Raw genomic sequence first — 15,956 nt, 5'->3', positions numbered from 1 at the left:
TAACAATCTTGAATACTTACGAGATTATTTTAGGTTAGGCCGTTAATTTTCAAAAGTCTAGTATTTTGTTTAGTGTGAATTGCTTGAAGGCTTTACAAGGAGAGATCTTAGCTATTCTGAATATGTCTTTACCTCTTGACCATAATAGATATTTGGGATTTTCTTATGGGAAAATAAGTAGCAAAATTTTCTTATCTTAAGGATAGATTATGGAAGAGAATTGATGGATGAAGAGGAAAATTCCTTTGTTGAGTAGTAAAAGAGGTTTTGTTACTCAAGCAATTTCATTGTATGCCATCTCTTTGTTATACTAGTGGAATTATAGAAAATGATAAATTCATACTAGTGGAATTTAACGAGACAGAGATATAAAAAATGATAAATTCATACTAGTGAAGTTTAACGATAGAGATAGAGAAAATTTCACCAGTTGAGATGGAAAAAATATATTAAAAATCTCAGAAAACATGAGATTTTGAAATCATCAATGTTTTAATTTAGCTATATTGGGTAGGAAAAGGAAGAGACTTTTTTTATGAGGTTTCCTTATTTAGAAGAATATTCAAAACTAAATATTTTTCAAACAGGACTTTTTAAAAGCCGAGAGTTAAAACAGACAATGCTAAAACAGGGTATGCAATTGAGGGTAGGTAATTGATCTCAAATATGTATTTGAAGATCCATGGATTTCTAGAAATAGTAATTTTTATTTAGATACTAGAGTTGAAATATTTTAAAGTTTCTAGTCTTATCATAGAAAATGGAGTTAGTTGGAATATCCCTTTGTTAAATGATTTGCTCCTTCGAAAAGATGTATAATGTATTTCGAGAATCTTTTTATGTATGTTGAATCATATTGATAAAAGGATTTAGTTCTCACTCTGGTATTTATGCAATTAAATATGAATTTCATTTGCTTGTTAATTTTTCAGTAGTATTGGCTTATTTCTTTATTCCTGATAATTGAAATTATAATTTTACAGTTAAAAATCCTCTCAAATTTAAGATTTTTACCTGTAGAGTTATTAAAAGTATTTTCTTCAAAGTGAATTTGAGTTGGCCAAGAATTGATTTGGATCTTAGATATAACATTTGCAACCTAGAGGAGGATGACACGCATACTTTTGTTTTTTATTTTATGGTTAGGACATGTTGGGATTAGTTAGATGTAGGGGTAGTTAGATGTTGGGGTGAGCAGTATTCGGTTCAAACCGAAAAAATTGATTGAATCGAATCGATTTAAAAATTTGATTCGATTTTTTATATATTTCAGTTCGATTCGGTTTTTAATTTCAAAAATTTTGGTTATTTTGGTTCGATTCGGTTTTTATCATAAAAAAACCGAAAAAACCGAATTGAACCGATTAATGATAATAATATATTTTTTCAATAATATAGAGAAATTAAATCATATTAAGATTAAAATATTTTTATTAAATTTTAAAATATTAAAAATAAAATGTAAAAAATAAAAAAATTATTAAAAATCGAAACCGAATCAAATCGAACTGAATCAGACCGGTTCAGTTCGATTCAGTTTCTAACCAAAATCGGTTCGGTTCGATTTTCATAAACACTAAAATTTCAATTTTCAATTTATTCAGTTCGATTCGATTCAAAATCGAACCGACCAAATGCTTACCCCTGGTTAGATGGTCTAGTATGGCCTACAACAGTGACTAATATTACTAAGGTTTGCTTATTGAAGTATATTTGAAAGGATTTGTACGAAAAAAAAAAAAAAAAACAGCTCGAAGATTAAGGAGACATACTTTTTTTCACATACTTTTGTTTTTTTCACATTGTTTATTTTTTCCATCATATTGTTTTTAAATTTTTTTTCACATTGATTTATTAATCCATGTGAAAAAAAGTTTAAGTCTATTTTTGTGAGATGATGAAGTATAAATTACTTTTATTAAATAGAAAATTTTAGTATATCAGTAGTGTGTATATTTAAATAATGTTGTATCATAATAAAAAAAAAGAAAAAAATGTTTTTTAAGAAAAAAAATATAGGTAATATAATAAAGATAATAAATTTGTGATATTTAAATAAATATTGAATCCATTCAATATGAACTGTATTTCATACCATTGGAGTAAATTTTTATCAGTAATAATATTAAGATAAGTAAACTAAATTTTTAAAGGATGAAAAATTTAAATTTAAATAAATTACTCTTTAATATCTGAGTTTTAACGTAATTAATAGATCGATTTTTATATTTTTAAAATCGAACGCTTAAATCCCTATATAATTAATTCGTCCAAATTGAAAGTTTTTCTATTCATAATTTGGTTAGTCAAGTAGTTATAAGAAGAATAAATATTTTAAATATCTAAAATATTCTCGTGAACACTTAAATCCATTCAATATAGGTGAAAAATTTTATACTTTTAAAACTAAATCCTTAAATTTCTTTATATTTAATCCACTAATATTAAAATTCATCCATCAATTATAAACATCAGTTCAAAACTAGTGGATGTCCAAACTTTTTCTCAAAGTATAATTTCTTCCTAAAATAGTCTTTATAAAAGTTTACAACTTAATTAAAAGTTATTTAATAACATTTAAAAATAGCTGAAATTATAAGTATTTTCTGAAAGTTTTGAGATTATAAGTATTAAAATATTTTAATGAATGAAAATTAAGAATAAAAAGTATTAAAAGTTAGTTAAATAAAATATTATAGATAAAAATTAATAGGGATTTAAGTGTTTTTTTTAAATAAAAAATGAATGATTAAAATATTTTAAATTATAATAGACGAGGAGAAACTGATTATATAGAGATTTAAATGTATAATTTTAAAAATATAAGGACCGATCCATTAATTATATTAAAACTCAAGAACCGAAATATATTTTATCCATTTAAAAAGTATAATAAAAATATTTCAATACCTTTAATGGCAAAAATAAATAGAAACTTATAATTTGAATAGACTTATTAATAGAGAGATTTAAGCGTTTAATTTTAAAAATATAAAAATTTATCCGTTAATTGTGCTAAATTTTAAATACGAAAATATAATTTACCCTTTAAATTTTTAATTTAGACATTTTTTTAATCAATAAGGAATTTTATTGTTGAATTACTGTACAACAATAAAAGGTAAAATACCTCACTTACATTGTACATAACAGAGACAACAAGCCTCATCAATACAGACAAAACATTCATATCCTCAACGCTATACAACTCAGTATCACAAACTTAACCAACATCAACAAATAGGCTATGCAAAACAAATTAGACAACATAATATCAGGTATATCCAGAATCTGCAATCAATAGCATTTGTCCATCCAACATCAATCGGTTTCCTATAAGAGGTGGAGCCAGCGTGGGCCAAAGAGCCATGGATCTTTTGAAAATTTTTAAATTATATAAGGATATTTAGATAGTTTTATATTAATATGAAAAATTACCATTAGATCATATTTTAAAAAATTTATTAGTTAGTTCTTATTTTAAAATTACTTAATTAAAATATTTTGTACTTTATAAAATTAAACTCTTTAATCTTTTAATCAAATAAATTTTTATCTGCCTTTAATGTTTATGCTATTTAGTTTATTTAATTTTAATTTTTCATTTTATTTTATCCCTCCCATTTTTAATTTTTTTCAATCCAAAAAAATTTATTTTTCATTTTTAAAATTTCAATTTCAATGTATAATTTTTTTAAAAAATTATTCATTCATTGCATAATTTAATTTTATATGCTATTTTTATTATTAAAAAGTAATTATCTCACTTATTCTATAATCTATTTATATAATTGAAATTATTTATTAAATTATTTAAATTTAGAGAAATAAATTTTAAATTTTAATAAATAATGCTACATAATAATAATTCTAAGTAAGTCATGTTTATTCTTTAATCTATTATATAATTGAAATTATTTATCATTATAGAAGCATACGCGGTAAGGAATTTGATAAGTAAGTAACGCGGTCTAACTCGAGTAAAGGAAGATTCGGATACCTTAAACTCGGTTCATCATCAAAACTCGCCCTCTATTGGATAGGACGAGTCTCGGTACAAAGTTACCGTTATTAAACACAGTTCAAGATATCTTATTACGTCTGTAATTGTGAAATCACCAATTTATTAGCTGGCGGTATCCCTTATCAAGCAATTAGTCACATCATCGTAGAATTATCAAAAAATATTTTATTTATTTTCTCCTTCTTACGGTATAAAAAAAAATAATCATAGAGACAAATGTATGTTATTCTCTCATACTACTCAAATTATAAATAATTCATTATATTCGCCTTATTTTTCGGTATACTAACTTGAATATTAGAGTGAACCTCAAGTCCAATCAATCACAACTCGGTTCTATTTTTCAGATATATTGCTCCTCATCGAAAATAGTTATACTTATATTTTTTATGGAATAATGATACAACAAGAGATTCTTGAGTTGGAGAGGATCATTTCATGCACAGAAGCAATTGGCTAAGTTTTCTATGTAAAAAAAAAAAGAAAAAAAAAAGCCAAGTTTGAAGTAGATGACAAATTAAAGATTCCAAAGCAATTAAGCTGATCCACCACAAACAATACCTCACTTATAAGAAGACAATTGAATTACACTTTGTAATTACAAATAGCACTAACTCACACTCACCAACTTTGATTTTATCACCATCTTTTGCCAAATGGATGATCAGCCCAATAAAATTTGCTCCCTCTGTTTTTTTTTTAATTGTCATATTAAGATTTTTTTTTATTTTTAATTAATGTTGTTTCATGGTTAAATACTTTAGTAAATATTTTTTTTCTTAATTTACTCTTTAATAAATGGAGTATTTTTAAAACATTGATTATTTTTATTTTATTTGTATAAGAATTTTAATTAAAAGGTAACATAGTTTTTTATTTATATTTTCATTAAAATTTAATATATTTATTAATTATTTTAATTTATATGCAGAAATCTTAGATTACAGATAAAAAAATACGTAGTAAAACAAACAAAAAAGTTAATATTATGATTAAAGCGAAAAAAATAAAATTAAAGTGTATATTTATATAAAAAACTTTATATTGATGTTATAAATAGTTATTGTTAAAAAAACAAAATTTTAAATTTTATTTTAAAATTTAATGATCGAATAATAACTTGTGAATTGTATTGGAAGAGTAATTTTAAAAAGTAATTACAATCTTAACTCTATAATATAAGAAAATAGCAATATCTATGGACTTAATTTAATAGAAAGTGCATAATAAATAGGTTTCAGATTCTTCTCCTCAATTTTTTTTTAAAAAAAAAAACAAGAAGAAGAAAATAGCCATGCGCCGAACCGCTAAAGATCATGAAAATGATGATTACGAAGTCTAACCTAGCGTTATGGGTGGGAACAACTTTCCTCTCCGTCCTACCCAATATTTATATATATACATATACATATTGCCCAAAAGAACACTTACCTAAATTACCATTTTTCTCCTCAAACCCTTTCCTTCTCTCATTGTTGGTGGAATAATTCAATGGGAATCAACCATAGCAAGAACATTAATTCTGAGCCAAACCCAGAAGTCCACTTTATGGATAACAGTCCAAGTCAAGGATCCTGCATTGTTGAATTGCTCAAACCAGAATGGCTAACAGTAAAGAAGATGACGAAGAACAAGAAGAAGAAGAAACAGACTTTAGAGGAATGGCTTTTGGCCTCTCCTAGCTTAAACCCAGATTGCATAAATGGAGGTGAACTTTTTGTTTCAAAACATTTCTTCAAAAGGATACACCCATCTTCTTCTTCCATGGAAGAATGTGAAGCTATTTCTTCCAAGGCAAGGAAGAAGAGTTTCTCATTGGAGAGATTGGTGATGCTTGATCGAGAGGCTGATCGAAGTTTTTGTTCAATGGATATTTCTTCAATCATCAAAGATCCAAGGAGCAAGTCAAAGAAAATGGTGAGCTTTAAATTGCCAGACGAATCTGACATAATCATATTTTATTCACCCAAGGAGTTGAGTATGGAGAATGACCAAGATTGCTCGATGTAAAATAAGGTTTTATGAAGGACTTCAGTCTTTTCTGCAACAAATTCAGTTGGAGTAAAATCAATGAGCATGGATCCTTAGTATCATTATCTTGTTTCACTCTCTCAACTTTGTTCAGGACTTCAGCAGTTGTGTGTTTGTGTTTTGGTTATCCTTGACAGTGTTGCAATTAAATCTAGAATTTGATGAGCGAAACCTGTTTCAAAGTAATGTTGTTTCAATGTCTGGTCTGGTTCACACCAACTCTGTAAGATATGAGAATTCCAATTTGAACTTATTTGTAAATTAAATTCAGAAAAATTTACTACCTAAAACTTATTAATTATTCTTCGGTCTTGAAACATACATTAAAATATCTATAAAATTTTAAAAAATATATTAATTAATTATTTTATTAATTTTAACCGTTAAATATTACTATTTAATCTATGTGATAAGAAAAAAACCATTAATTGATCTTTAAGATTTTGTAAAAATGTCTAATAATTATTTTTTTGTATTGAAAATATTTTACATTTTTCTGCAACTTTTAACGGATTAACTAGTATACTAATTGAGTACCAAAACTGTTATTCTCTCATAAAGCAAAGGTCCTTGATAAATTACTTGCGGAGGTCGGTGATATTGAAAAATGTTTCCCCATAGCTTGGGAATCCATATGAAATACTTCAGCTCTTGGTAATGCCAGATTCTCAAAATGGCAACCTATCTACTCTTGTTTCCACTTTCCACATGAATGCTCAAATGTAGCAGGTGTGACCATTGACCAACACATTGCACAGCCAATTAATAAGACCCAGATAAAAATGCAAATAGTTTAACTGATACCCAGATGACAGTTCCCGATGCAAAAAGGAAGCCACTCGGTTCGTTAAAGCGATCAATTAATGCATAAAACTGGAGATGAAGAGAACATCTGATTGAGAATAGTGGTGATGGACCAGGTATGCTGAATTCATTTTTCATATAATCTAGATAAATAACATTATTTTGGCAGATAACTGTGAATTGTAAGCTATAACCATGTGTTCTAGCAATCTGCTGAACAAAAAAACCAAAATGTCCTAATACCCTATAACACAGTGAAAAGTGACAATAATTATACAGATTTGTGAATATTAACCAGATTTGTGAGCAGATATAATCAAAAGTCAAACTTACTATTAATGTTTCCCGTCATTCAAATGAGCATTTTTTGAAGACTTGAAAGTTTCCAGAAACTGTTTGGCATTCTCTAACTCTCGTTTTTGCCTTGCCTTATCCCAACTGTGCTCATTTGCCAATATTTTAATGATGCGTGGCAATGCCCGGCTTGCTGCATCAGTATCCAGGAAAGCAAGCCGCGATCTCCTAGCAATAAAATCGACAGCAGATTCGCAGTATTCATTTCGGGCACAGTATGCAACCTCTGCTTCTAGAAAAGGGTAGCCATGGGCAAGCCGCTTCCCTAGACCTTCATCCTGAATATTACAGAGGATACACAAGTTAAATAGGCAAAAACAGCATGTTCCAAGAGAGAATATGGTTCATCATATTATGATCTTCGAAAACAAGGCGTACTTAGATAATATCAAGTTCAGATGCAAACTTAGGTTTCCAAGAACTTGAAGACTTTGATGTCAAAACAAAAAGCATAGCAACCAATGGAGCTTCCAATTGATCCAGAAGACTTAATACGCCCTTTGCAATTTCTATACATTTTGAAATGATTCCCTTGTGTTTCTGAACATTCAGAAAAATGTCGGTATTTAAAATTAACTAGGTTCAAGATTGTAAGGTCGTGCACAGTAATGCTTGAAGCTGGAACCAAAAAGCATCCCCTCCTCAAAATAAATTGATTGTTGGGAATCTAGCAAGTAATCTTCCTCGATAAATAAGAAATAAACTAATTCAAAGAAATATTCAACAAATTCAATATAATAAACAAAAAATTTAGTTGTTATTTCACACAAACAAATTATTAGGCATTATCTCAGGCCTCAGCACTGTTGCCGGACAAAATTTATGAAGCTCACTTTCAAATTTTAGAAATTAAAAAAGAAGCTCATTATTGGGTCTCAGACATGCCAAATGCAAATTTGACCAAAAAGAACTTAATAATGCAAATTAGTCACACTATAACATGAAATCATCAAGGAGCAAATAAAAGAAAAGCATATAGAGAATATAGAAAGGACAAACAAACCTGAGCTATAGCAGCCACTCGTTCTGCCCATGTTCCATATGCATGTGATAAATGCTTAGCAGCAGCAGTGTCCATTACTCCAGGGACAACTTTACCACCAACTGTCTTCATGCGTACATATTGTTGAGCAAGAACAGTGAATGACGAAGGCTCCCATCCATCGCCACCAATCAGCCTGAGGTTTTGAGTTAAACATCCATTTGTAGGACTTAGTTTTCCAGACTTTATAGCAGTATCAACAGCATCTTCTGCCATGCTGAAATCATTTCAAATAAGCATAGCACTTAGCACAAGCAAGATTTCACTGTGTTCTATTAAAGAATAAATAGGAAATCACTCAGCAGCATTGCTTATTATTCATTGCCTGTTATAACACCCTTCCATAACTAAAGAGTTTCTGCTCAGCCAAACAAAATTACCTTCTGTAAGTAGTCCATTTTCCACCTGTGATTGTGACCAAACCAGGATAATCTTCACATACAACATGATCTCTGGAGATGCTCTCAGTATTCTTTGCTGATGGATCAATAGCTAATGGGCGAATACCACTCCAGGCTGAAAGAACGTCAGTGCGGCGTACCTAGAATTTATATAATGTCACTTCAGTATACACAGCCTAACCAAATAAAGAAGAATTTGATATCTAAACCAACTATCACTACCATTCCTTGCTGTCAGATGAGCGAGAGTCTTTTTGGCAATTTACAATTAGGTCATATATTACTATAATTCCGGCAAAAATAAAATATTACTATAATAGAAATCATAAATATATGCATATAGAAGTGAAGCAAACAAAAAAAATTTCCACTCTAACTGGCAAGTGGCAACTCTGCAAAAAGCAACAGAAGGACATCTTTATGGATGCTGACTGTAAGGTTTATCCCATTATCTCAAGAACACCCTCAAGCAACCCTTAACCTTTTCAGATCCCATCTTACCCACCTCAAAGCAAACCTCACACATTCATATCTCATCTCTTCCCACTCCAGCTTTAACTCTCCACATATCCGCAGCCAAACCACAAAAGAAGAATTGGAGGAAAAAATCCTCTAGCATTTGCATGCTGTCCAATGAATGCGAGTCTATATAGAAAAGCAACATATCACCTTAATTTTCAAAAGTATCATTTAGAGTTTGTATGCCAAAATAAGTTAGAACTGCAAAAGAACATGGCAATTATTAGGTCTAGCTCGAGATATTGAGAAATACCAAATAGCAGTGGCACTGTCTTCAATTTTTCAAGTGATCATATGATATAGTTCTGACATTGCTTAAACAGATAAACAAACAAATGAAGGCATATGAATAAAATTATGTAATAAAATGCACAATTAACCATCCAAAATCTGAATCAGGTATGAACTATAGCACACTAGTGAAGGATGCAAATTTAACTTAAGGGGCCCCCAAGAATAAGATGTGAATTATTAATCACTCGTTTAGATGATGATAATTATTTTATACTAGTTTACTAATAATATTATTCCATAACTATAAAATAAATGACATGATTCTAACTTTTAATATTATGAAAAGACCTTTTCTCTAACCTGAGTTTGGAAAAATTTCAGCAAGGGAGAGATCAAAAAATAGCAGTAAGACTATGAAAAAAAAAAAACATAAAAGTTTCGAATTGAATGAATCAATGATGAGAGGACTGTGTTAGACTTCCCTTGATAAATTTGCGCAATTAAAGAATAAAAGTTGGTGATAATAAATCTGTTAGAAGAGAAAAGCAGTAAAATAAAATTGACAGAGAAGAAGAGGTCAAGAGGTAACGAGGGTCACTTTTCAAAAAGGCAAAAAAAAAAAAGATTTTGTATTTCATTGTTGGTATTTTTTTTTAATGTAAGTAAAGAATTTAGAACTTTTTATTTGAATTACTAATTAACCTCTATATTAATTGAAAGAGAAAACGGTAAAATAAAATTGATAGAGAAAAACAGCTCATGAACACTGTCGGAATTTTTCTACTCTGTATTCGAATTTTACTATTGGAATCTATTTGTCAACGAATCGATTTAAATTTATAGCCTGAATTTTACAATTATTGATTCGAATCTTATCAGTCTCGATTCGATTCTACACCCTAACAATTCAAATTTTTTAGAATACATAAATTATGACTAAATCAGAAAACTGGTAGTAAATGAAGTGAACCAAAGAATTTTTCACTCAATGCTATTAATTCTCTTCTATTTTAAAAATTTAAGATCTTATTCATTTTTGCTATAAAAGAAGTATATACAAAACCTTCTCTTAGTTATTTTTTTCCCACTAAATATTTTTTCCCTTTCCTTTTTGTTTTTTTCTTTTTCTTTTTCAGTTTAATTTATTTAACTAATTATAGTTGTTAAGTTATGATAGTTTATATTTATAATTTTCTAATATACTATCTTTTTTACTATTTAATTATTTGATCAAATTTAAATAAGAGTTTCGGTATATGTATAATGGTAACTATGATCAATGACTCCAAAGTTCATAATTTATAATAAAAAATATAACATAATGCATACATATTATTCTATTATGAAGAATATTTTTAATTAAATAAATAATAATTTTATATTTATTAAAATATGTCATTATGATATATTTTTTATTTATTTTTAAAAAATATATTATTTTTAATTGGTTTTTAAAAGTTTTAGCGAATTTGATAATTCGATTTGATTTTCAATTTTTGATTTATAAAATGAAAATTTTCAATTTGAATTTTGATTTGAGAACTATGCTAATAAGATAAATGAGAGTTTTTTTTTTCTTTTAAAGAGATTTTTTGTTTTACTATTGGTTTTTTAGGGCAAAGAGTTTGAAATTTTTTTTTTATAAGATATTAATAAACCTCTAGAAGCATTTAAAATGTTTGTTCAATAATTTATATTCAAAGAATTAAAGTTGGTAATTATAGATTTATTGAAAGAGAAAAGTAAGAAGAGGCCAAGAGGTAATGAGTTTTTTTTTCTTTAAAGAAAGTTTGTATCTCATTGATGGTATTATTCTTTTTTTAGTAGAGTAGTAAGAAATTCGTTTTCTTTTTATGAAGTTACTAATAAACTTTTACAAACTTTTAAAAATAATTGAGGGGTCTAGTGCCCTATCAAAATTTGATAAGAATAATAGAAAAAAAATTTTCAAAAATAGCCCTAAAATTTTTAAAATTTCAGGGGCCCAATATCTTCATTAATCCCTTAGTGGGAACATCTCTGCTACTCTCAAAAGTACAAACTTACGCAAGTCGTTCTACTAGGCCTAGCCACAATTAATCAACAAATAAGCACCTTCAATTTATTATTACTAGAGCAAACATATGGGCGTTTTGTCATTAAAGTGGTCTGTCTTCATCCTTGTTTCATATCTTAACAAAGACAAACAAAAACTTTTCAAAATGTAAACAGTAACTATTTGTAAAAATGTTACCATCTATGATGCCATAAGAATTCCGCAAATTAGCGCCAGAAATTCTACACATGCAAAATATCACATACCTTAACACTAAGGTAATCTGAGATAGCGTCAAGTATAAACTGAATCTCATCTTCATGCGGCTCTGGAAGAACAGCGATGTCTGTGTTAGAATCCGTAGTTCCAGCTACAGTTCTTCCCAACCACGGCAACATGAAAACAACTCGTCCATCCTTTGTTTTAGGAACAATCAAACCCATTCCCTCTGGAGAATAATAATCAGGGAGAACAACATGTACACCACTGCTAGGACAGATCATAGGTTGTGCATCATTCTTAGCCATTTTCCTTACAGAGTCGCAAAATGGGCCAGCCGCATTCACAACGACTTTTGCATAGGCATCAAACTCTTTGCCTGGTACAGTATAACATAGAATACCAATAAGAACATAGAATAACTGCAGTCACAAGAAACAAATGAGAGCAGGTATTAATGGTATAGCATGTGGATCCACATCTAGTTCACATTATGAGAGACAGAACAGCAATCAAAACAACTGATCATAATAGAAGGAAACAACAAACTTCAGGAAATATGAAGTTGTTAAGTTGACCTGCTTACATGTTACTGATTGCTCTCAAACACCTTAGGGATTGTTAGCTTATGGAAAATTAAGGCTACTTTCTGAAAAATATTTTCAACAGAAAAAGAAGCCCCGAAGATTGCATTCAAATATAAATATTTTTCAAATAGAAACTTCCCCAATTTCCAAATTTATACTATTAATGGAATAGAACTAAACTCATTTCCTACTGGCATCCTTTTCCAAAATTATGCCGGTTTTCCATGACTTTGCAAACGGAAAAACACATACTTTTTTTTTCTAATTATAGTACTACCAGTTTCATGAGCACCAACACATTCTTACTATGAGTGTTACCACCACTACCACTACCAACATTTCCAAAAATAACATCTATTTATATTCTAGGCCACAATTTCTAGCAATTAGGTGAATCCTATTAAGATTAATTTCCTGTATACTTGTTTTCTTTGCGTACTTAAGGAACATTTTCTATTTTCCTTCAGAGATATCTGCAATACAAGGGAAATCAATGGAAATGGTTGACATTCAAGTAATTAGGAAGAACACATTCTGAAGAAAAACAAAAACACAATTACAACAATAGTAATTATCAAAATTCATAAACAGCACTTATTAAAAGCTCATCAGTCCCATAATCCTTCAATTATTCTCTGCACAAATTTGTTAAAGCTTATTGAGATAAGAAGAAGGGGAAGAACAAAATAAGAATCAAGCGGTTTTCTCTCTCTTCTTTTTCAACACAAAATTTTTGTCCTTCAGGGGATTACGCAATAGATATGCCAGAAACAGACGGAATGCAGCAGTGAAGTGGGAAAGGTCTTCATCAGATATTAATGGGGCAAAGATGAATTTTATACCTGATAGATTGTCCCGAATACGTGCACCAATTATCCGCTCGTTAGCCTCATCTTTTAGAAAAGATACCACTTCTGCATGATTGACCACTGCAGCACCAGCTAAAGCAGCAGTACATGCTAAAGCAACATTAACCCTTGAGTCATTCATCTGTCCATCATAATACACCACTGTGCCCCTCAAGCTTCTATCATTACCCTTTTTTGCAAGAGTGGGAAACAATTCAAGGGACTCTTCAGCAGAATAATATCTGGACAAATGTAACAAGCGTGGTCCTGCTACCAAATCGTACATTTTCAAGCCCATCCAGTAGTATACTACCTCAAACCAGTCAAAACAAGGTGTCATGCAAGGCAAAGCATGGCACAGGTGTGGTGCATGATCAATAACCTGTTTCCGCTCCTCGAGGGCATGGAAAACTAGCTTCAATTGACCATAATCAAGATTAAATACTGCTTTCTCCAAATAGCGAACTCCTGAAAAAAAAATTAACATAAAAGTTAAAATAAAGTAATTAACCAAAGGCTCATAAAAATGCTAAATTGAAGAAATTTTCTAATGTTATAAATGTGTAATAATGCAACTCTTCAACCACCGTCAATGCCTTCACATCAACAATACCACCATGGTGGGTTCTTTGTGTTCTTTTCCAATTGAATGCCATTTCAATTAAGTAATATCATGACGAACAATCAATCGATAAGATAATTTACCAGGTTGTGTGGCAGAATAAAAAAAGTTAAAAAAGGCACAAGGGAATTCATGGCATGTTTTGGCTATCTAATGATTACAGCACGAATCTCTAATCCTAGTGGGCTCAAAAGAAGTCAGATTCATCAACAAGAGCATAAGCAAAGCAAGGGGTCCTTTCCATGTATTTACGAAAATGCCACCCTCCAACTTTGTAGTGTCTACTACTGCAGGTCTCCTTTTGGCCGCATTCGAAGTGATGATTCGCCGGAGAATCCAAAACAAGAAATCAATACAAAGCATTTTTCAAGCAAACTGAATTTTATGATCGCCTCATCAATGTCGCATTTCTATACGTAAACATATACAGTTATTATATATGTTGAAAGAAACCTGCCTCCATGAATTAGCTTCGTGGACCTCGAAGAGGTACCAGAAGAGAAATCCTCTCTCTCAACGAGACCAACGCGAAGTCCTCTGGTGACAGCATCGAGCGCCACTCCACAGCCGGTGGCACCACCGCCGATCACGAGAACATCAAGGGCGTTAGCAGCAGTTGCACCAGACAAAACTGACTCCTGAGCTGCTCGAGACGGAATGACAGCGTTGGGATCAATAATTTTCTGCCTGACAGAATCGAAAGCAGGCCCACCCCCACGGTCGTTGGTGGCTAGGTTGGGGGAGAAGAGAATGGAGCCTCCGGTAGCGGCTGCCGTGGCGGTGATAATAGAGACGGCACCGAGGCGGCGGAATCTGGTCGCGGAAGACATAATGCCGATAGGCGGGTGGACTGTATGAGGTGGCAGACGTAGGCATGGAGTGGAAGCGGTTGGAATACTGTTATGGAAGCGGCAAAGATTGCGTTGGGAATCGGTCTTGGTCTTGGAGATTCATTTACTAAAATGCCATTTAAAATATTTTCTTAACAATACCTCTATTAAAAAAAAGTTAAATTTAGGGTTAAATTATACTGTAAATTTAAAGATATCATATTTAATTTTTTTATTTAAATTTATTTCTAAATTATTATTAAAAAAAATTAAATAAAATTAAATATATTGGTCTTTATAAATTTGACTGAAAAATAAAATTTAGTAATTTTAATCCATTCTACAGTCTAAAAGAAATTTTTTTTTCAAAAACATTATTCAAAATTTGACTCTTTTTTTTTTCAAATTAATCAATAAAAGGATTTTCCTTTTCTTATTATTAGAATAAATTTTGCTCATAATAAGAGGAGCCTACCATAATAACTTTGAATTTATAAAAAATAAATGTAATTCAATTACAAAATATATAAAATATAAATAAATGAATTAAAATAAAAGTAATTATAGATATGTCAATGATTTACATCTTCATCATCTAATATTTTAATTTAATAATTTAAAGAAAATAAAATAAGAAAAAATAAACTTATTATGTTAATGATGAATTTGGTTTGTTTGTTTTAAAAAAAATTGAAATTTAATATAGAAAAGCATAAATCCTTGACTAGTCAATTTAAAAAAAAAAAAATCATTTTTTAAGTCAGAAAAATATATATCAAGTTGCAAAATGGATGATTAATACAGGTTTTTTTATTTTTGAAGAAAAAAAAATTAATTTACTCACGTGGCTGCAAAATATTTATTAGAAAATTTACTATTTAATTTTTATATTAAAAAATTTTTTAATTAATTTTTTAATTTTAAAAAATATAATAATTACTTTAAAAAATTTATTAATCAACTTATTTATTAATTTTTATCATTAAATATTATTAAAATTTTAAAATAATGTCGATATAAAATATTTAATTAGTTAATATTTTATAAAATTAAAAATTAATATAAATTTTTTAAATTATAAAAATAAAATAATAAAATATTTAACTGTGAAAATTAATAAAAAAATTTAATTATTTTCAAAAAAAAAATAAAAAAATTTAATTAATAAATTTTAAAAACGTTTAAAATATTTAATATATTTTTTAAAAACATAATGAATCGATTAATAACTTTAATGAATGATTTTATTTAACTTTTCAATAATAGTTTAAAAGTAAATTTTAATAAAAATATAAAATTTAATATTTTTAATTCTTCTGTATAATTTTAGTATCTATTTAGTTTTTAATTAATATAATTTATTAATATTGGAGTAATTTTTATAATAGAACCATTTCGAGTTTAAA

General features: G+C 29.0%; 1 protein-coding gene across 1 annotated transcript; it reads right to left on the bottom strand.

Moving 5' to 3' along the window:
- Positions 1-6,834: 6,834 nt before the first annotated feature.
- LOC110624651 (glycerol-3-phosphate dehydrogenase SDP6, mitochondrial) lies at positions 6,835-14,605 on the bottom strand. Its single transcript, XM_021769870.2, has 6 exons — positions 14,178-14,605; positions 13,093-13,566; positions 11,711-12,042; positions 8,636-8,796; positions 8,217-8,472; positions 6,835-7,491 (listed from the first exon to the last, which is right to left on the bottom strand). Exons 1-6 carry the CDS (start codon positions 14,548-14,550, stop codon positions 7,195-7,197), a joined length of 1,893 nt encoding a protein of 630 aa, XP_021625562.1. The 5' UTR covers positions 14,551-14,605; the 3' UTR covers positions 6,835-7,194.
- Positions 14,606-15,956: the final 1,351 nt, after the last annotated feature.

Source organism: Manihot esculenta, chromosome 10 (assembly GCF_001659605.2).
Source record: "Manihot esculenta cultivar AM560-2 chromosome 10, M.esculenta_v8, whole genome shotgun sequence".
Classification (NCBI taxonomy): domain Eukaryota; kingdom Viridiplantae; phylum Streptophyta; class Magnoliopsida; order Malpighiales; family Euphorbiaceae; genus Manihot; species Manihot esculenta.
The sequence above is the reverse complement of the archived record's forward strand: the minus strand, read 5'-3'. Positions and strand labels throughout refer to the sequence as shown.